This window comes from Lissotriton vulgaris, chromosome 9 (genome assembly GCF_964263255.1).
Source record: "Lissotriton vulgaris chromosome 9, aLisVul1.2, whole genome shotgun sequence".
NCBI classification, from domain to species: domain Eukaryota; kingdom Metazoa; phylum Chordata; class Amphibia; order Caudata; family Salamandridae; genus Lissotriton; species Lissotriton vulgaris.
The window spans coordinates 280,397,144-280,424,672 of record NC_141697.1 but is presented as its reverse complement, the minus strand read 5'-3'; the positions used below and the strand labels follow the sequence as shown (position 1 = coordinate 280,424,672).

Genomic DNA, 27,529 nt, shown 5'->3' with positions numbered 1-27,529 from the left:
GAACTCATGGGTTTCCTCTAGGCCCAGTTTTGAGCAGTGTGAATTGTGACAGCCCTCTAAGCCAAATATGATCACTTCAAGGTGGATTGAGTACCTGTCAGGCAGCTATTTTATTTTTGCTCATAACTGTTTGAAAATACAATTTTGCTCCTTGATAGACTGATTTGTACATGGCACATAAGACACTTTGGTGGAATGGAGATAGTTTCACAATTTTTACCTTTTCAATGTGGCATATCTTCGGCCTAATGTGTCTGGATGCAGGGGTCGCTCCCCCCAAAAAAGATAGCTGTCTAAAAATCCAGAATTTCCTTTTAATCACTTATCATACATTTCAAATCACCAATATGATATAACAAGTTCAGGTGGAGCTGACCTACTCAATAGAGAAATCAATACAGCTTGATGCAACTCTGCTGAAGGCACATCAGTTGTCTGTAGACACAAGGTTCCACTCTGAAGTGCAGGAGGAGATATGTGTTCTAATGGCCTTTCAATTGTTTTTGGACGGAAAGCCATTAGAAAGAAGCCAGTTTTGTTTTGTAAACCATAGGACACAATATTCATGTCAGATGATATTATGACCATAACATTTCACTACCAAGTCTTCTCTTCTGTTCCTTAGAGAAGATTTCACTTGAATGAACTCATGGACTGAATTGGCACCGGGACAAACTCCTCCCTCTCTCTCTCTGGGTTATTTCTTTCCCCGAAAAACACAGAGCTGTATGTACATATGGAGTATACACTCCCTCGGAAACTATTTCTGATATACACTGAAAGCGATTGAGAACTGAATGAACATAGAGATCAATTACCTCCCTCTGAGGCTAGTAATGTGAATGTGTACAGAGACTAGGAGGGCCATTTTGATTTTGATGAAATGGAAGAACTGCAATAAATTGGCAATTCATCTGACCAGCAAACTCACATTTCCTAGACTCATTTAAGGTGTCCTAACTACTGTCTGACCATGGATGAGACCACCGTTGATTCAGCTAGAAGTCGATCAATGTCAGCAATGTCTCAGTCGTAAGGTAGCCAATTTTCATGCGACAGGACCTCACCCTATTTAGAGCGGTCCTCCCAACACACATATTTCCTGCTTTAATTTGCTTAATCCATGCATGGAAGGTTAGTATTGGCTCCTATAAAACAGGGAGAAATCTCTGTATGCATTAGGACAATTGTTTTATGCTTAGAAACAAGCCCTCACTTTTGGCATTTTATTTCTGCAAAGCACAAATGAATGCGAAGCAGGCCAAATCAACATGGCTAGCTATCCCCTCGGCATTCAGCTATGAGAATAGTGTGTTAGCAGCACTGACGGATGCACTTTAGTCTGAAGAATCCCTACCAAACGGACGAGGAGATGGAGCTCATCAGGGAGCGCGGTGGAGAAGGCAAGGGCCCACCAGAGATTGACCATATGAGTTCCCTTTCTGTGGTAATAAAGATAATCCTCTAAAAAAAAAAAGAAATTGATGGGTAAGCATGGGGATGGAACGGTGCTACCTCTAACAAAGCAGGGTATACCAAGAAGTGTTTAGCTTCCTTATTTCTCATAGAGTCAATATCTGCAAGATGAGTACACAGCTTGAATGGATGTGGGATCCAGAGTTCCCTGCTCCACCAGTCCAGTCCAGAGAGAGGACAATGATTGAAGAATCTTTCAAACTTAATTGAACACCTCCCTTGCAGGTAAATGTAATGTGCAGATTGAATATGCAAGAAGATACTCTTAATTCATGGAGAGAGTTAATACAAGTGCTCAGCTGCCATGGAATCTGATCGTGAGGCACACTGTCTAAACAGCATCGCTGTCACAGCCAGTGCTGTTCAGTACCTGTCAGGACTTTGAAAGGATCTGAACTGTTTTTGTTTATTTTTAATGCAGATTTATATAGAGCGAACTCGACCCGAACGTATAGGAGCGCTTTACTTGAGCACCGGTTACGTTACACAAAGACACATTTTTTTTTGTGTTTTTGTATTAGGCATGGGGATATTACGCGATTTGTCCAGAATCACGGGATGTGGACGCAACCCCGAAGCTCGAACCCTGGTTTCCAGCACCAAAGTCGGCACTCTAGCCGTCAGACCACATTGTCTCCCCTTGAGGTGGTCCTTGAGGTAAAAGTACAGCCTATGTGGGTATTTAGGTGCGAGCTCGGTAAGGAATTAGGAACCAAGGTGCCCAGTGAGAGCGGCTTTTACCCTCATGCACGCCACCAGTAAATAGTAGCTAGCCTCTTTAATCATCCTTCGGTCAGTACATAACCGATCCACCCAGTTGAATGGTGGTCCTATCCATTTACATGCACCTTGAACACTTCTCAGCCTTGCACATCACAGTGCATGTCAGCAGAGTAGAAGAAAGGAGAAAAATTGTAATGTTACAAAGAGAGTTCAACACTTAAGTGAATTACAGAAAGGTTATAGGCAGGGCCAATGCCCCTCTGCTTGTCTGCGGCTCTACCTTTTCGGAGTAACTAGGTATTTGCTGCATTTTCCACATAATGTATCATCTGCTGCATAATTTGCAGATTTTAGCAACACAAATTTGTTTCTAGCTGAAACGGATCACAAGTTACTAAAAATGCAATGACGAGAATTGAGGCACAGTGGAAGGTCATTCACAAAGGTTAACCACTCAACTTTCAGTTGCTGATTGGTGCATTTGGGCGAATTCTTCGCCGAGATGGTCAGACGTTTTTAATCCGGCAACAATAACAGACGCGTTTCGGACGTCTAGTCCTTCGTCAGTGTTTTGCACATAGCGAGTGTTTCATGGCTGTATATAAACACGTCATTGCAAGCTATACATAGAAAGCGATGACGACTCAAAAAAATTTCATTTCACATGTAAATAGCGCAGCCATTTTTAAGTTGTATATGTTCATATTTATACCTTAATGGTATAAATATGACGAAACGCGTCTGTTATTGTTGCTGGATTAAAAACGTCTGACCACCCACCACGGAGTGCTTCTACTTTGTTTGGAGATATAAGCAGAGTTTTTGAGCCTTGATTTTTGACACGCGGTACCGGCGTGTTGAAGCACTCGCCCATGAGTGCCCTGGGATTGTTTGGTACAATTGGAGCTTGGATATATATATATATATATATATATATATATATATATATATATATATATATATATATATATATATATATATATATATATATATATATGAAACAGCACATCTCCTTTCACAATAAAAAGAAGCAGAAACCTCAGCGGGGATAAAAGGCAGCTCCATTTAATTAACATTTCAAAGGCGAATGCATTTCGGCCGGTGTGGCCTTCGTCAGCGCCTGCAATAAAATGAATGAAGAGTCCCACGCATCTGCAGTATGTATGAGTCCAACCGCACTACGATAGGTGCAGATAGTAGCTCCGCCCCTAAGCGTGAATTACCTCAGTTCAGCTGGTCAGTGCAAATCAAAGACTCAGTGTCCCAGAAAGCAGCAGTGGCTCCCAGGTGAGTAGTGCTTAGGGTCGTTCACGGTTGAATCCGAGAAAATAGCTGGGGGTTGGGCACTCTGCAAGAACGTTCCAGGACCCCACAAATGATGGTGCTGCCTCGGGTCCCCATGACCTCTTCAGTCGGCAGTCCGGATTTGGAAGTAAGCAGGGGCGGGAGGGCAATGCAACCCGTCCAAGTTGAGGCGATGCCTTGATGAGCTGCACCAAAGTATTCCGGATCGCAGGCGGGCTCGGAGAGATTCCTTTACCAGAAAAAAACAAAAATGCCGAAGCATAGTCCAGAGTCTCCAAGCCACTTATATATATATATATATATATATATATAATGCCCATTGCTAAATTGGTGTTCTACTTTTCTATACTGTTATCAAGTTATTTTTTTTAACTCTAACTGGTATCTTCCTTTCACGTTGTATGACTGGTTCAGACTGGCTTTTTCTTGGACCTCGACTGGTCTGGTTATACGATATTTACTCTTTGTTGTGTTCTCGCATTATTTTATACTCTTGCAAGCTTATGTTAATGGAGAACACTCTGGAGCAGCACCTGAGTGCCATGTGGCCTTATACTCGCTAATTAACACAAATCGTTCTTTTTGCCTTAAACCATTTGTGACTCATTTTTTCTGCTTTTGTTTTCTTTCAGGGTGATTTACAGTTGTTTACGCTTCTTAGGTAGCCCTCTCTCTTTTTCTTTCTTCCCACATTTCATTCTCTTTCCTCTGTTTCGTCTGCATTGTTTTCCATTTCAATATCTTCTTAGACTTCATCTTCTGTGTGTCGTTTAATATTGCACAGGGGAATGTGAACAAATGGGCGGAGCTAAAAAAACTCCCCATGCTCCCGTCCACCCCCCACCCCACAGACAAACGCTGTTCATAAATGGCCAGCGACAGCTGTTGCCTGGAGCTGCTAACCGCCCCCCAAAGCCCCATTCAGCCAGAATGCAGGCCAGTTATTTGTGTCCAGGGCCCACTTACAGGCCAATTACTAGCCCGGCTGTAAATCCTCGTCGATGCCCCTTTGCTGTAGCCTTCCTCCTGCCTGCCATTCCAGAGGTCATCGGTGTCTGCAGCATGCAGCTCTCTGCTGAAGCAGCGAGGCACGTGTGCAGCTTCCTTCTAAGGCAGAGTGGGCTCTACATGCACACATGGGACCAGGACTAGGGGTGCTTGCTTCATTAGTAGTGATAGGCTGTTCGGTGTGTATATTATCAGGTTCCAGACCCATGTGTCTTTCCAGAAATCCTTGCATCAGCACCCAATATCCTTGCTAGAAGTCTATGTTCATCGACCTAGCATCCTTACAGGATTCCATGCGCCATTGAACAATGTCATTACAGGAAGGCCTGTGCCTTCGCCATGGTGTCCGTAAAGGAATCCTCTCACCATCACTCCCATAACCAAACAGGGATCTTTGCACTGTCGCCTGTATGCCTCGCATGAGGTCTTGGCTCTTGGTACAGGTGTGCTTACTAGAGTCTATGCACAAAGCCCTTGCAGGAAGCCCTGCAACTTAGCTTCAGCCTCCTTGCAGTTCTCTGCCTAAATGCCCGTGCATGAAGTTCTGGGTCTTCATCACACTGTTTGTGCAAGCAGCTATGTACTACTGCCCTAATGTGTTTGCACGGAATCCTGTGCCTTCACCCCGCTGCCCTTGCAGGAATCCCTGCACCCAAAGGCCCACCCATAGAGCCTTTGCTCTAGTATCTTTGCAAGAAGCCCCTGTCTTCACCCGATTGCCCATGACGGAATCCTGGTACCACCATCGTGATACTCTGCCAGGATCTCTTGCATCATCATCCACATGTATTTTCAGAAAATCTGACACATTCTCCAATGTCACTGCAGGATTCCTTGCACCATACCTCAATTTTCTTGCAGGAATCCTTGTACTAGGGCCCAACGTCCTTTCAGGAATCCTTGTACCATTACCAAATCTCTTTGCAGAAATCCTTAGATCACTGCCCTAATACTTTGGCCAAAAACATTTGATCTTTGCCTCGGTATCCATTTAGAAACCCTGCAACTTCAACCCAGTGATGTCAGAGGAATCTCTCCGCCATCGCTCCAATACACATGCACAATACCATGTACCATTGCCCATTGTCCTTGCAGAAACGTCTGTGACTTCACCTCTTAGGAGCCTCCTGTTTTCTCTATTTTTACACAGAAGGTTTCATACATCTAGAACTCTGTGTAACAGCCACATGCTTTCAGATTGGGAAGAGGTTGTGCGCAATTACCAGAGGTCTTCGGGGTGACGGGTCCAATTGTGTTGCATCGCTTGTCACAAATTGCAGCCGCCACCAAACGGAGGCTTGAAAGTAGGAAGGTTGATCAATCCCTTGTTGGAGGAGTGCATTAGCTTTAGAGTGGAGTTTGTGCTGAAGGATCAGTCAGTTATTTAGGAGTGTTAGTGTGTAGACCTCTTTGGGCGAAAATTAGCAATTTGAGATGGCATTTCTTCAAAAAGAAATGAGGCAGTAAAGGGCATTGGGCGCTGTGGTCTCGGTTTCCAGAACCGAGGTACTCCTTGATGCAGAATTTGGGTAGATTAAAAGATAATTGACATTATATACATATGTGTTTTAGTTGTGTAAAAGGTTCAACCAGAATCGAGATGGAGGAGTATTTGTGAAGAGGCCAATGGGTTTAACTAATCTGATTAATACTATCCAATACTAGACAACTAATTCAAATTCAAACACTGCCTGGAAAAGTTTGAAAATGCTTCTTTTAGGGCTAGGGAGGAAGTTCTGACCTTAAACCACAAATTCTAGAGAGATCTTGGATTGACATTAAGCAAAAAAGAAATTCACTTGTCTCCATCAGTGCAGAACCAGACAGGCCTTATTAGCAATTCATGTCTCAAATGTTTCCTTGCATACATGTTGAACAACAAGCTTCCACTATTTAACAGGATTGATATGCTCCCTCACTCTCGTTGAGATCTAATCATGTATAGGCGGTTTAAACAGAGGTCTACCTTAGTAATCCAGCACCTTAGCATGCATATGCTAGCTCAGCTCTGTGACATCTAAACTTGTAGATGATGCTCAACTTGAGGGCGATCTCTGCCAAGGTCAATGAATGTCAGAGTCGTGCAATTTATAAGCTGACTCTGTTTCCTAAAATCTGAGAATGTGAAAGTCCTCTAATGTGAAGGTCAGCATTGCTGTGAAAGTACTGATCCTATGAGAGCCATCTATGTGCAGTTGCAATACAACATGCCGAGTTCTGAGCATGAAAGACTTCTCTGCCATGTAGGCTACCTGGATTTGTACATGTAAAAGAGGCATCGAGACGGTTAGCTCGGCCTTCCGGGATCTGGATATGTAAGACCTCTAGCATCTGAGATTTCTCTGCCGACTAACATTGAAGCATGTCAGACTTGTTTACCCAGTGAGATGGCTAAGATGTCTGAAATATTTGTACGTCAGAGCTATGTATCTTCAGAAACAGGATTTTGTTGAAGATCTGAGCGTATAAGAGATGTGCAGGCTGAGGGCTGTCTTTAATGTGTAAGACCAGAGCATGTATGAGCTCTATTGCTAAGGGCCAGCTAAGATGGTAAACAGCTGAACATACAACTATATTACCTGAGGGCTAGCTTGTTCGTCTAAGATCTGAGCCTATTCAAGATAGGGATCCCGTTGGCCGACTGTGATGTCAAGGATATGAGCACGTAAGAGCTGTGTAGTCTGATGGCCACCTGTCCAGAAACAGCTCCTTTATCTAAAGTATGAGTCTGCAGATCTCTAAAAAGAGAGACTGTTCGGCTTTCGGAGAATTTATCATGTAGTATTTAAATCCTGGACGACAGCATTGGTCACTAAGGCTTTAAAGTGAAGATACACCAGCCTCCGGGACAGCTCTGCCATATAAAGTCTACGCATGTAACAAGTAGCCTTCTCTGGTATGGCTCCGAGGATCTGGAACTCCCTTCCCCCTGAAGTCGGTGGAAGGGTGAAACCTTCCACTGCCCTCTTTAAAAAAAAGTAAAAGGGCTCTTGATGAAGACATTTCTGCCTCAATCAGGCTTCTGCATTGGACAATGGGGCCTTAGACGTTGATTTGTGGCCCAGCTGCCTGGTTCACGAGAATGTCGGACATTCTAATACTGTGAATTTTTTGCTGTGTTGATTCTAAATTGTTTGCTTGTACCCTTCCTGATGCATAAACTTTAAAGCGCTCCGATACCCTCGGTGGTCATGTTCGCACTATATAAAACTTTCTAAATAAATACTCTCATGCGCAGATGTATGTGCTAAACTCCGCATTATGGTTTTCACAGAGAACATGTTTTCACAGGTGTTTAAAAAAAGAGTGCTAGCCTGCTTCTTGAGGCAGGATGCCAAGACTCTGTCAATCTGTAGCTCTCCCCAAAGATTCCCACTGATCCCCTCTGAACTCAAACTTCAGTCAAATGTATCTAGTTTTAGAAAGCAACTTGAAACTTGGCTTTTTTCAGCCTCTTCCTAAGGCCAGCCTCTTTTGGTCCTTCTACCTGTTCTGATGTGAGCGCCAAGATGCCCTTGGGCATTTGTCGCGCTTAATACAACCATATCAATATCCATTTCAGGTCCTCAGCACTCCTGGGACCCTGCAGGATAAGCCCACCCCCTACAATGGCAATATAACTCAGGTTTAAATAAAACAAGATTTGACTTTTCATTCTTCTCATCTCTTTTTCTACAAAAAGAAGAAAAAAGGAGATATTAATGGCAACACGTTTATTTTTCCAAGCTATACGTGATTACAGGAAGGATAGCATTTCTGCATGTTTCTGAGTATGCTAACTTTTTGCTCCATTTTATTTCACACTACAGATTCAGTTTTTTTATTTTTCATGTCTGCAAGCATTCTATTTCTTTCATGGGAAAGTGCAAAACGCCAATGATTTAATCTCTTTGTAGGAAGGGTGATGGTGAGACCATGAATTATAAGGAATAAAATACCCTCTCTTATACATTATAAGGATATTGCAAGTCACCTGTGAGTACCGAGAGTTTTTTAAGGAATTTTCAGTGACTTGCAATATACTTATAATGTATGATGGGGTACTTTATTCCATTTATAACTCTGCTCTGTCTTAGCACCAAGGGACCACCTTGGTGGTGACTACTACATTAACATACAATTGCATTACTCTCTGTCTCTCTTCGAATCGAGCGAGGGCAGGTCTATGGATAAATGGGGAACTTCTAGACATGTCGGTGCTCTTCAAGCCCTGTAATGTTGAGAGGTGGTAGTTTTTGCTGTTCAGAATTTCAGTGACGAAAAAATCCTTATATTAATTGAGAAGCAACCCCACGCATGACGAAATACCTCAATTGCTTGGATTCTCGGACAGGCATGTAACTGGACCATTTGGACGAAACTTTTTTTGCTCCAAATATTTTATTAGTTTTAAAAGAATAAAAGAGGCAGTATTCATATACACATATTGTAACAGGCCCAACATAATACAAGTGTGACAGCATCTGGACAGCTTCCTGTTTTTGCGATTATAGCGCAAATGCCCGAGAGTATATTACTTTTATGTTTATTTTAGATGTGATGTTATCTTATACCTCGTGCTCGTGTGGACAATCAAACGTCAGCGCCTTGGCAGCTCGTGCACAAAAGCGGCCAGAAAGATTTCGTTACTCATTAAATATTAGTCAGGCAGACTTTACCTATGAACAGATGATGTTCAGCACCCGGACAGCTCCCTGCTCCGCGTGACAAAGTCGCATCAGAGCCTTGCTCCAGAAAGGTTCCTTCCCACCTCAATCAGCTAGTACAAGCGATCGAGCACAACGAGAAAAGCCGCTGAATAGTCAGGCATGCCAGTCCCTCCAGGCAGGGTTCAGGGCCATAGTGCCTCGAGTCTGTTGGCAGGTGCTGTGCACGCAAACATAGTGATATTGCATTTGCAGCTCTTTGGATAATCTTTGCAGAGCTCTCTGTTCTTAAGCAGTAACGCAGATCCTCGACGGCTCACTCGGCCCTGACCTCTGTATATTTATGGCGACGAGACATATTTCAAGGGGGTCCTTACCAGTCCTTCTTCCTGTATTTTCTTAAAACACTCCCATAAAAGATCGCCTTTGGTTTTTAAGGCATATCCTAGTGGCCCATTACTTGAGGGACGAGGTGGACGTCAACCCCAGTGCTCCTCTGCAGACCGACCAATAATGTTATGAAAAGGAAGACCCCAAAAGGCACCTGTACTCAATGAGACGTCCAATCCTCTGACACAGTGCTATAACCGGCTGATGATGGGGAAATGGCGTATTCTGGTCAAAGCCTAAGGAAGACCATGCATAAAAACCACTAAGCCCATGTCATGGGGACGGTTCCTACTCATCCGAAGTATTTGAGGATGCTGTCATTATTGTTTCACGCGTGCCCTTCAACACAGAGCTGTGTTAGAGATGTGACACCTGTTCTCTGTGCATCTCTTGCGGCCGAGGTACGTTTGGCCTTTCACAGGCTCCAGACGCACTTTGCGTAGCTCTGTTCTCTGGCTCTGCACGGATTCCACTCTCCTCATCTCTATCCGGTCTGCGACGAATTCACAAGATACCACTTATTTAAATTACCTGGGAGGACACCCGTGAAATGTAACAATTAACAGGAGAATGGAAACTCACAAACTTGCTTTTTCCTATCGGGGTTGGGTTTGGCATATAACCAACGCAACATAGGGCAGGAACCAACAATCAGAAAGATGGAGAAGGTCAGGAAGACGAAATTTGCATTCAACAGCTGGAGACCAAACGGTCTTGATTGATAGGGGACTAAACAGGCAGTGGAGTGCTGCTGAGCTACCACATAATGGAAATAGAAACCGCAGTCCCACTTCAGCAAGTTGACAAGTTGTTTGGAACTGCACCCGCATTGGTGGGTGATGCTGCCTCCAATGGAGCTGTAAGCTGCCAGTGTCTTAGAGGATATGACCAAGCCTTAATTTTGCTAAAAGCCTTGGCATAGGTCTGCCACCCTGCTATATGGCAGTGATGCTTGCAAGGAGACCAACAGACAGCCCAAGGTGATCAAACAAAATGCAGATAGCGCAGTCCTCCAGAGCCTTCTCATCGGAGACGGTGGAGCGATACGACAACAATGCTGAAGAGCTGCCCCAGAGACAGTGATGCTGCCTGTTGAACAAGCTTCCACACACCACAAAATCACACATTTAGGCACAGGGCAGTGCTTTATTTGAGACGGCGGTTTCTGGTACTCGGCACCTGCACTTTATCGCCAGCACCAGCTCTAGTCTACCACATGGTGGCGCTGTCTCTAATTGTGAGGTGAGCAAAACAACCATGTTTATTGAGTCAATATATATTAACAAGTAATAATACCTGCTGCTCACACAGTATAGCTTTGGGTGGCCTGTAATAGTTTGAATTGCCACACATGAACAGTGCAATGGTTAGTAGTTGCCTGGATACTGTCATTGGCAGTGCTGGTAGAGGTAATGGATGGTTGGGGATGCAGTTTCCTTCTAAGAAGGGCACTGGGGCTTACTTTTGTGTACAAAGTAAGCACTGACACAAGGAAGTCTCTAAGACCACTATGTTACCAGCTGGTCCCTCCAGACTATGCCCAGTTGAAGGACAAAACAGGTCTGGAAGCTATTTACGTGCATCCCTCACAGGCACCTCCCTCATTTTTAGGTCTTGTGTTAGCCAAAACCTTTTCATTTTTTAAAAATAATTTGTATAATATACTTACTTATATTGACTTAAAGCCAGCTCACTTCATCTATTGCTCTGCTTTAGTGTCATTCACCTTTTTCTGATGCCCCATAGAGCATATAGCATGAGGCTGTTAGTCAACCAACGGCAGTCATTTGCTAACTTTACAGTGAGTGACGGCATTTTGCTCTTTCACGAAGAAAACATCCATACGCAAGATAGGTTGCTTTTTGCCACTTTTCTTGTTTAATAGATGAGGGCCAGCAGTTTCCCCAGCAATCAAGTTATGCAAAAACCATGACAAAACACGCATTAACAAAGTATAAGGCTGGCAGTCAGTGCCAGACCTATTGGCTTTACCAATGTTTGTTTACATTGTATTTCAGAATTGATATTGACTGCAAGTAATAAGGAGACTGAATTCTAACCTTTTTCAGACAATCAATCTTGAAGGCAGTTTCCAGATTGACTAGACAGTGTATCCATCCATAAGATGAAAATACAATTTCCTAACATTGGCATACTGATTTAAGTTAATGCAAAACTGACCTGACTTTGAAATTGTGTAGCGCCATAGGGCAAAAGAGCTGCCGACCATACAGACAAGTCCTGGTAATATCTTAGGCCCAGGTCTAGTTTAATTCTGTTTTGACAAGACAAGGGAAAACCCAAAAGGAATAGCACTAGGGTCCTTGGGCAGTAATCTATTACACAAGACAGAGGACCCTAGTTATTTAGGATCATGAAAATGATAGACATATACTGGATAGTATATATGACCTCTGTCCAGCCGGACAGGAATTTATTAGTTAAATATTTTGTAATGGTTCAAGTATTTCAACATTTATACAAAAGTGGGCACAGCCTGTGACCCACAGGAGACAAGACAAAACAAGTGACAGGAATTTATGTAAAAGCGCACAAGGCGGTCCGTACTATTATTCAGTATAACAGACTAGAATTCATTTTAAGCAAACCATTGTTAAAGGCATTTTGTGATTCCACAACAACATATGGTGCTTCTAAGGTCGACGACGTTTCGATGCAATTCAGAAATACATGCATCATCATCAGGACAAAAACTTAAGTCATGTTTGTCTTGAGACTATTTCCATTATTACATAGCCTTATTAACCGGCCATCACGGGAAAATTGCATGGAATGGGTAATGTTGATTCTTAGGTCGGGAGCGCGGCTTTACGGGGCTTCCACATGAGATAATTTTTAGGCGTCTTGCTCGATGGCGATTCAGCGATCCCGTCCTGCCATCGAGCAAGACGCCTAAAAATTATCTCATGTGGAAGCCCCGTAAAGCCGCGCTCCCGACCTAAGAATCAACATTACCCATTCCATGCAATTTTCCCGTGATGGCCGGTTAATAAGGCTATGTAATAATGGAAATAGTCTCAAGACAAACATGACTTAAGTTTTTGTCCTGATGATGATGCATGTATTTCTGAATTGCATCGAAACGTCGTCGACCTTAGAAGCACCATATGTTGTTGTGGAATCACAAAATGCCTTTAACAATGGTTTGCTTAAAATGAATTCTAGTCTGTTATACTGAATAATAGTACGGACCGCCTTGTGCGCTTTTACATAAATTGCTGTCACTTGTTTTGTCTTGTCTCCTGTGGGTCACAGGCTGTGCCCACTTTTGTATAAATGTTGAAATACTTGAACCATTACAAAATATTTAACTAATAAATTCCTGTCCGGCTAGACAGAGGTCATATATACTATCCAGTATATGTCTATCATTTTCATGATCCTAAATAACTAGGGTCCTCTGTCTTGTGTAACAGGTCTAGTTTAATAGCAGCATCTATTGCAGCAAGTGGAGGCGGAACCAGTAAGTCAAGGGGGGTTTATGATGGCCACAGGCTGCTTGACAGTGAAATGTTACATTCCATTCTGATAACTCGCATGGCAAAGAATGTCTGTGGTCTACAGATAGCATCCACATTAAATGTGCTGCATCTTCATGAAATTAATGACAAATATGCCCTTTAGCAACGTTAGACAGTAATCATGGAATGCAGTGTTTTGTAATGATTGAGCATTTGACCTGTTGTCAATACTCTAATGGCTAGGCCTTTTGCTGAAGTAAAGTACATGCTTGCTATGTATGTCTTGCAACTGCATTGCCTCCTCAGTTAGTTGAGAGGTGGGGATTGGGGCGGGCTTGACTATCACCCTCCTTTTCCAATGAAAAAAAACATTCTTTCAAAAAAGCCATAAGCCCAGCCTTGCACTGGAACATGAGTTGACTTCCTCATCCACTCCCTGAATAGGATGTTCACATCTCTCACTACTTCTTGTGGCTGCTAAGCACCTTTGGTATGAGGTGATTAGCAATATTAGGAGAAGAGAATCATAGTTTTTTGAAGGCCTCATACCGCAGTTCCACAAACTATCTACATGAAGGGATTTCCAGTAGCCTCAGCTGATTATAAAACTCATCTTTTCACCGTGCTCATGAGATAGAACCACTGCGATGAGTAAAACATTATGGTAGTTCATGGCGTCATCAGACCATACAGTAGAATATCTCTTCCTCACGGATGGTCAGCCTGGATTTTGAGGGGCATGATTAGCAGTCAAAAGTGTTTCTCTTTCTTGAAAATTGTTCTCCAGACAAGTCCACCCCAGTGAATGGTGACCTGCTCCTCACTCTCTGTGACCATAAACTGCCAAGTAGCAAAACTATTGACTGAAGTCAATGTAATTGTAGAGCAAGGACTTGATCTACTCACAGCAGGGAGGTGGTCTGTCCACCAGGTAGCTTGAGATAGGGAGAGAATTTGATGACTGTCTTTGGTTCCCTCAAACCTGATCACTCCAAAATTCAGATACTCAATGTGTGGAGTTCACACTCTCCAAAGACTGGTTTGTGCTCTCTGGGATTGATCCTATTCTAGATGTCCCCAATTTTCTTATTGCGGAGTGGCCCTTTTCATTACTCTATACAGCCATATTGTCTTCACCCTCAAGCATACATATGTATTATTAACACCTTCGACGCTGATAACGAGCTGGGCTCGTCATGGCGTAGCCTCCTCGCACGCTGATGACGAGCCCAGCTCGTCACGTAAAGTGCGTTTTTAAAAAACTCAGCGTGCAAGCGGAATTCCGCTAGCGCGCATGGAGTTAAGCTTGAATCAACAGTAGTTACAAAGAAACAGATTTCTATACAGAGCTTAATTCTATATTGTCAAACTCTTTGATGCCCACTGGTGTTGCACAACAAAAAATGAAATCCAGATTACTGAGGGATGAGCTACATTTTTTCCCACACTCTCTCCTGCCAATGAGCCAGTGGTTAATTTGTAAAATAATAAGTGCCCGGACCCTGACCAGGAGGCCACTCCAGCTTACACCACCCATTGCCCTTGACACCGCTGCCAATGTCGGAACCAAAACAATAACTAACCATCTCTCTCATCTGCAAGTGCGACACTTAAGAATAGTCCAGTTCCCCAAAGGTAAAGAAATGGCTGGGGAGGCAGGCGTTGTTAATTTTTTTATGTGTAATTTATTCATAAACAACTGTTGTATTGCTCCTCTCTCAATTAGATGAGCAGTGCCACCATGTGGCAGACTGTGATAAGTGTGATGATGACAATTAAGTGCTGGTGCTCAGAAGTGGAAACCACCAGCTCAAATTAAGCACTGCAATGAGTGCACAAGAGGACTCTATCTTTAGCCAAGGAGCACACAGATGAGAAGCTCCTAAATTTCACACCCTCAGCATGGCACGCTCACAGTTCTAGTGAGAAGCTTGTATCTTTGACAGTGCTCCATATCAGAGGTATGAAGGTGTTTATATTTACCTAGAAGGTAATGCCTGCAACAAGATTTGATTTGTCCACTGGCTTCATTGTTGCCACCATAGAAACAAACATGACCACCAGCAAAACAACTCTGAGTAGATTACCTGGTCAGGGATATGCACTGCTGGTTTAAAGATCTTTGTCGAATTGCTACAGATAGGATTGCAGAGAACAACCAACAGAGCGGATACTCCCATTCCTTTCACACATCTCCTTGAAATACAAGTACACACACAGACACACACATTCTAAATCCAGACTGGTGATCATGTTTAATGTGAATTGTGCTACCACCTGGCTGTTTCATCCTCACTAGCAACAGGTTATGTTTATTTGTGTTTCCTTTTTTTCTCCTTGACTACTATCACTCAGCCGTCCTTTCCCCCATCTTCGATTTTTCTTTTCACTTAGAGGTGACACCCAATGTCTATTTTCACCTCAGAAGTTGGGCTTAGGATGTACAGTGCCTGTCCTAGCGGCTAACCTCATTTGGTAATGCTTTGTGGAATTTAACACCATTATTCTTCTATTTCCATAAATCAGTGATAAAGTGTGGGCCCGGGAGGAAAACTACGCCACGCTCGCGTAGTCTGCATAGTTTGTGCAACTACTTCTCGCTACGCAAATTGCACGTAGCACAGTGCAAAAACACGTAGCGTAACGAGCACTTTTTGCTTGCTTGCGGTCCTCAACGTCAAGTTGGCGACCGCGACCGAGCAAAATGACATCCTGGCGAGACTTTTTCCTCGTTTGCGATCAGCAACATCAAGTTGCAGATCGCGAGCGTGGAAAAAAAACCTCCCGGCAAGATTCTCAACACGGAGAGGTCACGTTTCTCATTGCGAGTGGTCGCATATGCTCGCGACCACTCGCGATGAGAAACTTCGATTACTTTTCAAGAAAACTGCCTCTTGAGTACGAATCTACTTGAGCGGCAGAAAATAACTGCTTGCACTGTGCAAGATGCCGTTTGCAATGATTGCACAGTGCGGACAAGCATCCGGCACTGTGCAATCATTGTGAACAGCATTTCCTACCGCACTACGCAGTTCGCGTAGTGCTACGCATAGCTCGCGTAGTGCTAAGTGTACTTCACGTAGCTACACGTATCGCTACTATGCGAATTACACTCAGGGTTAATAAAGTGAGTTGCGTCTTTCCACTGGAAACATGATGTGAGCGCACGGGCTTTGTGGTTTAAGATAAAAAACCTAAGCGATGACGGGGACCGACTGACTCGCTTCAGTCCAAAGCCATCTAAAGCAGAGGTGCTCCTGCACTGAAGTAAATCCCCAAGATGCATTCATGTACAGCCACTGCCTTGGACTAGCCTTCTGCCATCAACAAAAAGTACCCAGCAGTCATCTCTCTCAATATGTTCATCACAAACACGCAACCTTCTTCAAGGCCATCATACACGTTCCAGCCCATGACTCATTGTTGATGCGTGATGGCCTTATCTGGTAGCCAGGGTAAGTTAAGACCTCATGAGGCCATCACAATCAAACAGCACGTTTGGTTTTAGGCAGGGAATTTGTTGTATAGTTTTAAATAAAAAGTGTGTCTATATGAACTGCTCAAAAGTAGTAATTAAATTACAGTTCTTTGGACAGCTATTCTGACGGTACCTAGTGACTTCCAAAAGTAGAACAGGTTGGCTGAACTCTAGTGCCCTTGATCACCCATGAGGTCCCTCTGGATCTATAAAAGCCATATAGCAAACATAGCCCACCCAGATAAGGCTCTGAGCACACACTGTCATATCCCTGTCCACCTCCCAGTCCACCTTCCTCCCTCTAATCACAGTGTAGGTCTTGTTGGATATTCCCACCATGCACTGGGGACGGAACTAGGAACAATGCAGAAGTCCTCATCTCAGGACACATTGTTTGTGATCTCTTTAATATCTACTATTAAGCTTCTGCATCATCCCTAGTCATCAAGCAGCTTGATCTGACTAGGTTATTGTTTCCAGTTTTATGAATTTAGTTTGATAAGATAAGGACAGGGGGATTTCCCAACATACAGCAGCCCTTGAACATCTGCTTCATCCCTGAAAAAGAGCAATTTGATAAACAGCCATAAATGTTAAACTGGTTGATGGAAGTGGAAGAGGATAGGTGGGCATGATAATTCTCTAAGTGGTATTTTTCTAAGTGGATGTCAATGATTTTAACATAGAATGCATCATTCCTTAAACTCACCTGGAATGTGGTTGACGTCTGAGGAGGCATTTTTAAAGAGGGGAAGGGGGAAGTAGAAGGGGGAGAAAACACAGAAGAAAGACTCAGCATTAGAGGCACACTCAACACTTATGCTTTGCATGGAAATCTTCTCCCATGCAAATGTTAAAACAGGTTATCTAGCATTTCTCTAGTTCCCCCATCCCTCATGCATGCCATGCAAGTCAAAAGGCACTGGCCCCCAACTCTGCATGTATCAACTTCCAGCATTCTATCTGTCCAGACGGCCAGGAATCAGATAGTTCCACCCTGCAAGAAATCCTATTAAACACAGCATCAGAAAAACACATTATATAGAAGAAGAAATATTCCTGCTACAACGGGATCCTTCAACACCATAAATCCAAGCAGACCGGAAAAAAAAGAAAGTGGACCTGCTCCCCTCAGCGAGGGTCACCTGAATTTACGACCAGTTGTAGGTTTGCTCAGAACACGGCACTGAAGGAGTATTGTGACTTTTAGCCCTTCTTCAGATGCACTTTTTCATGCTCCCAGCAGAGTCCTTCATTGCAGACATGAGTGTAGCCAACGCAATCTACCGGGTCAGTGAATGGATGCATGGATGGAGTGCCATGACACAGTAAGAGCTGGGCAATTCGTGGCTCTACCCATTACTTTTATAATAATGGCCTCATCCCATCACTCCAATACCCAATCCACCACCCACCCAGTTAAAAAAATATTATCCAAGTGTCTTCAACTACCAATGTGTAACCCGCAATATTGACCTTTCTGCTGTAAAAGCAGCATCATAGCTTAAGACTGGCATGTGTTGGCAGAGTTTCCTATTTCAACAGAGTGATACCTGCAATTCTCAGAAGAAGGCAGGCACTGTAAGCCTCTAAGCATGGATACTTGTTTCTAATAGTTTCAAACACTGGACAAAGTTAAATGTGCATTCTCGGTAGGGGAGCTGCATATTCCATTGTTAATTCAAATGTACAGTTCCACTGCTGCAGTCGTATTTCGGATTGAATTAGGATACTCAAAGTGTCAGTGATAAATTACAGTGACCAGACCTGGGTGGAAAACTACGCAACGCTCGCATGGTTTATGTCGTTTGTGCAACTACGTGCTATGCGAATTGCACATAGCACAGTGCAGAAACGCGTAGCTGGCACTTGCTCGTGGTCCTCAACTTCAAGTTGGCGACCACGAGCGAGCAGAATGGCATACCGGCAAGACTTTTTCCTCGTTCGCGATTAGCAACATCAAGTTGCCGATCGCGAGTGTGGAAAATAAACCTCACGGTGAGATTCTCAACACGGGGAGGTCAGGTTTCTCATTACGTATGCTTGCGACCGCTCGCAATGAGAAACTACCAATCCGGGTTGAGAAAACTGCAGCTCGAGTACAAATCTACACGAGCGGCAGAAAACGACTGCTCGCACTGTGCAAGATGCCGTTTGCAATGATTGCACAGTGCGGACAAGCATCCAGCACTGTGCAATCATTGTGAACAGCATTTCCCTACCGCACTACGCAGTTTGCGTAGTGCTACGCATAGTGCGAAGTGCACTTCGCGTAGCTACGCGTAGCGATACTACGCGAACTATGCCCAGGGTTAGTGACATCATAACTTCATCTCTTATACAAAGACATTTTAAACATTGTGTTAGGACATCACAACGCTATTTCTTCCTCGCTTGATACCCCCGTGCTATCTCTTCCTAATATGATGTCACAATCCTCTAATGACATCACAACTCTCGCTCTTCGTCTACTGGTAATACTCTCTTCTCTCCATCAGATCCTGTAATAAATCAGCCACATAGTGAGGATTCGATGCCTCCAGAAGTTCCACCCCTTAGAGGGCGGGACTTCCAGTCCCTGGAATCAAAGAGCACAGCAGCTGAGCTATGGCATTGTATCTGCTGCTCCTTTCTGATTTTGGGTGCAAATGGAGAGAGATTCTTACTAATTTGAAGTTCTACTGAAGCTAGGAATAGCCTTTTACTCTTCACACATCACTAAGCTTGCAAAGTTTAAAAAAATTACCCAAACTAGCCAAGCGGCTTGGTATGAACCTCAAAGTCACTATCCTTGTCTTCAGCTCTTACTCCCTTTTCTACCATGTCCCTGCCAGTATCCTAAGAGACCTCATCACTCCCCTTCAGAAATTACAGTTCTCCACGGGCCATCTGTATGATGCCATTATGTTTGTCATCACAGAGCAGAGGCAGCACTACAACACTGCCGGCCTACTGGTAATCGGTGAAGTTCTGGCATTCACCCCACCCTCAAGTAGCTCTACTTCACTGCCTACTCTAATATCCATGAAGACGTATAAATATACTCCAAATCCTTCAGGGAGAGGATGGCTCCCTATTTATTTACTACTGTAGCTCGATTCCTCGAATATCTGGAGAGAGCGTATGTGAGCCTTGCTTACTTTCGACAAGCGAAGAGCGTAAAAAGACAGCCCTGTCGGAGTGTGATTTGAGAATGAGCTGGCACCAGAGAGTGTGGGTCATTGGCAGGGGAGCTTAAATAGACAGAGAGGCTTCCTGTTGCCTCTAGATCCATGGAGGGGGTGGAAGGAGCAAAGCCTCAAGGGAAATGAAAATCCTAGGTGCATGTATCCACTGGGAAACCGTGCCTGCTCTCGCTGTGCATGGGCACCATATAGGACACTCCCTGCATTTAACGCATAAGAGAAGTTTACTTAGAGCTACAGAATAGAATTGTCCTCTCCTCAACGTTGATCTCATTGGAGCATGCCGAACCGGAAGTGAATCGTGTTAAAATGGCCCCATCTATCACTTTGTTTTGTCCCTCTCCAAACAGGAGGGATGGAGAGACTGCAGGGCCGGCTCATAGAAAGGTCACCTCCGATGAATGCGCCATATCAGGTAACGGCCCCCAGGTGAGGCAGCGCAGGGCTCGCTCTGCACACAAAAGAAATGGATGCCTCAGAGACCCAGCCCATCGAAGCAAACAAACCTGGTGCCACTCGCGAGGACAATCAATCAGCTTTTCAATCAAGAGATGGACGCTGGTGAACCTCTCAGGGCAGGCAGGTGCTTTTCCATAACCTCTACAGCTCAATATTGACACCTGTCAATAGGATCATTCTGTGGAAATATGAATTTCTCACAGTCGAATGATCATGTACCCAGCAAGGCACAGGCTGAAGACTTTGGGGGCCGACATGCGTTTTATCCTTCTGATTTGGATGAATTATGCCCCATGAGGCAGCCTAGCAGTAACACCTAGCAATAAAACATGAAGAAAGTATTCAAGGAGTGACCTGCAGCGTGTAAATGGACACTTGAATCCACAAATGGGCAGATTAAACCTGAGCACTAGGTAGAGTAGGCTTGCATGAATTTGTGTTTCAAATAACATTTAAAGGGCCAGTGGAACAAATATTTCAATTTAGCTTGTGGCCTTGTTTAGTTTATGGCCTTTGAGGCCTTGTCTGGGTAGGCCCTGTGTTGGCAAGCATTGTCTCTTTTATTCTCTCTTTACCTATGCAAGTGCCCCACATATGTTAATCAATCTCACAATGCTGAATCCGGCTAAACTATATTTTCTGCCTTAATGAGATTTTCAATAGGGGACTTAAAAGAAAGAGCACTAACGATGGTACCATACCCTTCCATGGAATTAAAAAATGAAGGATAAAGGATTGGCCTTAACAAGAAACAGCTAGAAAGATGACCAAATCCCTGGGATGGACGAGGCATTCCTAGTTTTTGTCCTTAATGGCGCATTCAGGCCAGAATTTAGTTGCAATGCAGAATTTAGAAACATTTCAGCCTTTTTTTTAAACTTGGGGATTTTTTTTACCTTTCTCAAAATATTTCAGGGCTAGACTTCGACTCCTGGACGATCTGGAGAAATTAAGCTTTCCCCAAATATGGCACCCTTTCCAGCGGACGTCAGCACGGATCGGAGGTAGGGGGGCAGGGTTGAGAGGGAGGAGGACGTGGTGGAAGTGGGTACTAAAAAATAAATAAAAAACTTCCCTTCCCGCCGTTTCCTCTCTGCATCTCTCCTCTGTAGTCCTCCCTCGCTGGCCTGAACAGGAAGCATACCCAGGCTCCCAGTCAGCCAATCACAAGGCTGCCTTAGCAGCGGTGTGATTGCCCTGAGTGCTGTGTTTTGGTGCTCAGACGCTAACTGGGAGCCTGCGCATGTTGTCCATGCAGGCTGCAATGCAGCCTGCATAGACGACATGCGAAGTGCGCAAGACTGTTTGGTTGTCCCAAGAGGGCCGGCCAAACAGTCATTGCGCACTTCGGAGGGTGCTACCACTCTTCCCTTGCCCCCGCCCCCTCACGCACAGCTGCCGGAAGTAGGAAAAATAAAAGATGATAATGCTAGTTATTTTCATTTTATTTTCCATTTATTTCACTGCTAAAAAGCAGTGGGGCGACGCTCCTTCGCCTTAGAGGAGGAGACGCCACTAAGAAATTTCCAGGATCCTAAAAGACCCTCTGCTGACCAGTGGATGCAACTGGAGAAGCCTAGGGACTCCGAAAAGCATGTAAACTTGGAATTGTTGCTGCAGTGGAAGATACTCTGTCTGATGATGGAGGAACGATGCAGCTGAGAAAATAGCAAGCTCTAGGAAAGAGTGCTAAGGTATGCTAGATAGGCGACAGGCTTGAATTAATGGAGTCTGTCGCTAGTCCTCTTCGGTCTTGAGTTGCCTTCCAACCTGCTCCTGACAGACAACCAGAGATCATTTTGTGTGGTGTTGACGGTGAGAGTCTGACTGAACCTGCTCGGGTCTACCATAAATGTTCATTAGCTCAGTTTGCACTGATGCACTATTTCTCAAGTGAAGTGACCTGAAAGTTTTTTTTATTTTAGTTTTAATATCCTATATTTTTCCCATCCTGAGGGAGAGCAGGAGAGGGCAAAGAGGCTGTATGAAAACTGCACTGAATAGGAACGCTGGCACCAATGCACCACTAGTTCCCAACTGAGCCAGGGTACTTGCCGGGAAATGTGACTCCGGGATAGCCAGAACCACACCTGGCACTGCAGGCTACGGTAACGATCACACATGAAGCTGAGTGTGGCATGACGTGATGACCCATACAACATAGATCAATCCCTTGCGGGTCTCTGAGTCAGAACAGGCAGCCCGCTTGAGGAATCAACCAATCAGGACTGCTGCTTGCGGACTTGAGCAGACAGAAGCCCTGGTCCTCAACAATAAGCGAAAGTGGAGACCACTGGCTGCCAGCACTGGAAGCCACACTGGAGCCAGGAGCAGTGTGAATTCTCCCTTGATGCTGTGGCTCTCCTACAAGCAATGCCCTGTTCTCCTTTCCCAAGAAGGTTGGATCATGCAATCTTCAGGCCATCTCTTCAGCCATGTTTATAAGCCGATGGCTCTTGAACTCGAACATAGCGCCGCCAATACAACTCAGTCACTCTATCACTGGTGGGATTGAAGCTTTGCAGCAGACAAACGGATACGCTGATGGACAAGAGGAACAATAAGGTGAGTTGAGATGTATCTCGTAAACAAGCAACAGGGTTATACTTACTTGAGTGCAAAAACATTTATTTACCAGTTCTCAGTGCTTTAAAAGGGCTGGTACTGTCCGGTACCGAGTACCAGAACTTTTTTTTTGAGAGGGAGATTTCTGCACTTCTCAAGAATAACCTAACACTTTCAATTGAAGAGTACCGGCACTTCTCAGAAACAAGCAGTTACTCTTACAGAGTACCTGAACTTCTACTTTCCATTTCAAGCACTGCCCGTTCCGAATTTCGCTTGGAAACTAACCCCCAGATTCATCATTGTCATGTTTTGGGAGTCCTAATAGCGATTTTTAAGGAATCGCTATTAAAGACTCGCAAAACGGGATTCATGTAGAAATCGCAATATTTTTTGTGATTTCTACAGTTTCCTTATTTGCGATTCGCTAATTGATAATCGCAAATGGCTGTCCCATTCATTCCTTTGGGCCTATGGGCCTAGGCCCATAGGAATGAATGGGGAGTCATTCCTTATTTGCGATTAGCAAATAGCGATTCGCAAATAAGGAAGCGATTTCAAGGGTGTCTGAAATGGTAATGTACACTTGTTTTGCGCACACACATGTCCAAAGGACATGTGTATGTGTAACATACAACGTAGAAAAATGCACTAAAGTGCATTTTTCTAAGTTTTCGCTATTTACCACATAGTTAGACTTCGCGGTAATAGCGGCCCCAGATTGCGAATTCGCAATTTTAAAATTGTTCATGAATTGCATTTAAGGAATCTCAAATTGAGATTCCTTAAATGCAATTAATCGCAATTTAGCGATTTTTAGAATTGCGATTTTTGCATTTGGGATGATGAATCCCAAATGCAAAAATAGCGCTCGCAAAGGGCCAGATTCTCATATTTTGGCCCTTTGCAAGCTGATTTCGGCTTCATGAATCTGGCTGTATGCCTTTTAAGAACTTTTTTACATTTCCCGGGTTACCTTCTCTGGAGCAACGTTTTTTCCACATTGGAAGATACTGTTCCCTGCATAGCACGGTTATTTTCACTCTATTCAAATCCAGCCACGCTGCAAAATATAGGTTTAATTCCTCTTTGCACATTTTAAATTTTAATAAGCTTTTCTATAGATAATGGCTAATAATGTTCGAAGAGCTTTGTGACTAACTAATGATTGACTAACTTAATGGCTAATTAATAGCTGCAGCGTTTTTTGTTTAACTAATGGATGTAGAACTTAGTGGTTAACTAACTGTTGCAGAAAATGATGGCTAACTAATTGTTACAGGTCTTTTTGACTACCTAATGGGTACAGAGCATTCCTCTGCACAATGAAATGGTGTAGCAAATGAACACCAACTGTTTTCTGCAAATGTTGCCTTATAGAGAGACATTCTGTTTCTATTAAATGAGAGTACGTGCAACATAAATAGTCACAAAGAGGCCGTTTTCATGCAGAAGTGGCAAAATGTAAATGTAAATGTACAGGAATTTATATAGCGCAAATCACCGAGCGGTTTCTAAGCGCTTGCTTAGGGAACCCGTCCTGGTATTCCCCTGTGACATAACCCCGGCAGGGTATCCGCAGGGTGAAAGCCAGGTATCCCGCCGCAAGGGGCAGTTGTGGAGATTAAGCAAGCTATTGCCCAGAGTCTCAGAGTATGAACCCGTGAATCGAGTAGGCACCGGAGCGAGAATTGTCGAGTCCATGGACATTTTTTTTTAGGACTCAAGACCCCGCCGAGCCGGGAATTGAACCCTGGTCCCGGGCTGGCCTCTGCTTCCAGGTCTGCCTCCTCTAACCAGTGAGCCACACTTCTCCACAAAAAGCTTCACAAGCTTGGGAAAGTTGTGAAGCTTTCTACAGATCTTAATGAGGAGGGCCAAAAAAAATTAACTTCACACACCCTTGGCAAAATCGGATATTTACTAAGTTGACAATTGTTCCTCTTGTGAGTCTCAAGGTTTTTTCTTGTGTGGCCTAAAATGGCAGGAACCATCCTTTACCCCACATGCTTTACTCCACATGCCATTACCCCGCGGTTTTTACACTGCAAAATCTTTTACAATGCAGGGTTACACCTCAAACTATTACAACGCATTCCCCAAAGTAATGCCCCGTGGCGTTAGAATAGTAAATTGCGTTGTAATGGGGAATGCGTTGTAATGCCCTGCGTTGTAAAAGATTTTGGGGTGTAAAAACTGCGAGGTAATGGCACGCGGAGTAAAAGTGTGCCGGGTTACGTGTCCTATTCAAAATGACATCCGAAATTCAGGATGGCTCTGATGCAAACTCAGTCTCGGTTCTTCCAAGTGAAGAAAGTGGGTGCAAATGTAACAGCACGGAGCCCGTCCTCATTGTGAGGAAGAATGCAGAAAATGGGAGATGCTAAAGTGCTTTAATACTTTTCAAGTCTGCAGGACCATCTCTCAAAAGAGCTAGGGGACCCTGGCACAAGAATTTACCTCCTTTAGAAACAAGGCCTCTCCTTGGTTTGAACGAATAACCTGCTGTGATTATCTTGCTGTCTGCTAATGGAGACTTTTTCTGCCACTTCCTGCCCAGTAGACCGGACTCCCCACCACCGCTTCAGCACATGAAGGGGTGACTTGCATGTCACTACAGGTATCTGTCAGCTCGCAGGTGGCACACATTGTTCTGACAGGCCTACTTCTCATTGTGCCCGGTTGTCTGTCCTGCTTAATTCCCACCGAGCATGGCCAGTGAAAGGCCGGTAAGTTGAGGCAGGATCTATCAAATATTCAATTTGCAGGATCACATTATATTATTGTCGTATTCTGTCTTCATCAAGGACTAAGGCAGGGGTCTCCAAACCGGTCCTGGAGGGCCGGATCCATGCCAGATTTTTAAAATGACTACATGTATCTCAATGGGGATATCCCAAAAATCTGGCATGGATCCGGCCCTCCAGGACCGGTTTGGAGTCCCCTGGACTAAGGTATCTTGCCCTGGTGTTTGGTGGTCATCTTTCTCCGAGTGGTGGTGATGTTTTCTTACAGGTCAGGCAGATTTTAGAGAATCTTCATGAAGTTCCGCTGGTCCGAATTATTTGGTGGATGGAGCTCTTATGATGTTCACCATTGTTGTCTTATTTATTAGGGAAGTACATTTTCTTTGTGCCAGCAAAGTTTTGCAAATTTTAACATTGTAACCCTCCTTCTTTTTTTATTTTTACTACATTTTGACCCTTCATGGAGTTTGCAGTTTTGTGGTTTAGCTTAGCCTTCACCTTTGCAAAGTTTTTATATGCATTGTAAGATAGTTGTCACTTCATTGCAAGATCATTTTCACTCTTTTTCAACCCAGTTAAGGTTGAAGATGTCTGCAGTCTATAACTCTGCAAGTTCCACTTTTGCAGACGTTTTAGTACAAAATATCAAACATATGCACAATTTTTCTCTTCGTCTTTACCTTTTGCAATGTAAATACTTTAAAAAGTCATGATTTTCACGCAAATGTGGCACCTGCTAATACTTTGCAAACTTGAATTTGTTGCAAAGGTTATATACAAGTTTTTAAAGGTTGTAAAAAGGACATTTTGAAACTTCATAACACCCCTATTAATTATATCGGGCATTGCGTAGGTGCCTTCTTTGTTCATACGGATATACATTGCTTGGGATCTGTGCATGCAGTGCTTTGTCCACCATCAATAGCTAACTGAAACCGGTGGCACTGAATTATTATGAAGACTGAACTTTGCTGAACTTTAATTACACTGCCTAACCAGTTTCGTGCGCATTGTAGTTAACTCTATCTTTTTTGCAGGGGGGGGGGAGGGCGCCTGGGTGCGTGGATAATTACTTATGACATGCCAGTTGTGTTTATATTGGTTAAAAATGCAAATAAAAATATATATTTTTTAAACTATTTTTTTGAGGGATGAACCTAGCTAGCAGCCATCACACAACCCATCAGAATTAAGTGTGCTTTCCTCCTACCAAAACTATCACAAAGCTATTAGGTAAAAGCAGTGTTCAATTTGTAAAAAAAAAACAACCATATAAACGCAGTGTCCCACATTTTTCCGAGGATCACTGTGTCAATGTTGTCTCACGCCACGGTGAATGAATGCCAAGGATGTCTACTTTGGATTCCACCTCATGCCTCTTTCAACCCTCATCTTATACTTCCTATTTTTTAACCTAATTTTTGCATGCTATTTTTCATCACTGCTTTCTCCCTTTGTAACTGTTCTCTTTCTCTTTCTCTTTTGCTTCCTCCTCCCAGTTCCCTTGTTGCATTTCTTCTACTCTGGGCTGAATTTTGATGATGAATGACAACTCCTGGCCCCCAAGAATGAGTCCTGGTGCCCACCTGGTGCCCACCAGCTGCAACCATCTGTATACAAACGGAGTGCTGGCTCTCAAGGATAGAAGCGTGGCATTATTCTTGATTTCACTTTCCTTTAATACTAGCAGCCCGCCCCAGCGTTGCATGGGGCAGAAGGGGGCTGGGGGCAGCATTTCAGGCTTGCGTGCACTCCCGCCCCGGCCCTCGCCCGCCACGACATTGTCTGTGTCCCGGACAATGTTGTGGCGGGCGGGGGCCGGGGCGGGAGTGCACGCAAGCCTGAAATGCTGCCCCTAGACCCTGAGCCTTACGCAGTTGTTCCGGCCCAACCTTCGCACCGGCTCCCTCCCGCCCCGTGTCCCAGAGCCTTACCTGAGCCACCGCTCCTCCCCGAGCTCCTCACTTCACCGCCGCTCCTCCTCGCAAGCCTGAAATGCTGCCCCCAGACCCTGAGCTTTACCGCAGTTGTTCCGGGCCAACCTCCCCCACCGGCTCCCTCCCGT

At 44.1% G+C, this 27,529-nt stretch overlaps 1 protein-coding gene across 23 annotated transcripts in view; it reads right to left on the bottom strand.

The window, feature by feature from the left end:
• The window catches only part of NRXN3 (neurexin 3), a 2,233,908-nt gene that overhangs the window by 2,000,665 nt on the left and 205,714 nt on the right, over positions 1–27,529 (bottom strand). The window contains exon 3 of one of the 23 annotated variants that reach the window (XM_086937585.1): positions 17,218–17,235. The exons of the other annotated variants lie outside the window; for them this stretch is intronic. Within the exon in view, the coding sequence (XP_086793711.1) occupies positions 17,218–17,235 (18 nt within the window). The remainder of the gene's footprint in view (positions 1–17,217; positions 17,236–27,529) is intronic. 23 annotated transcript variants of the gene reach the window in all.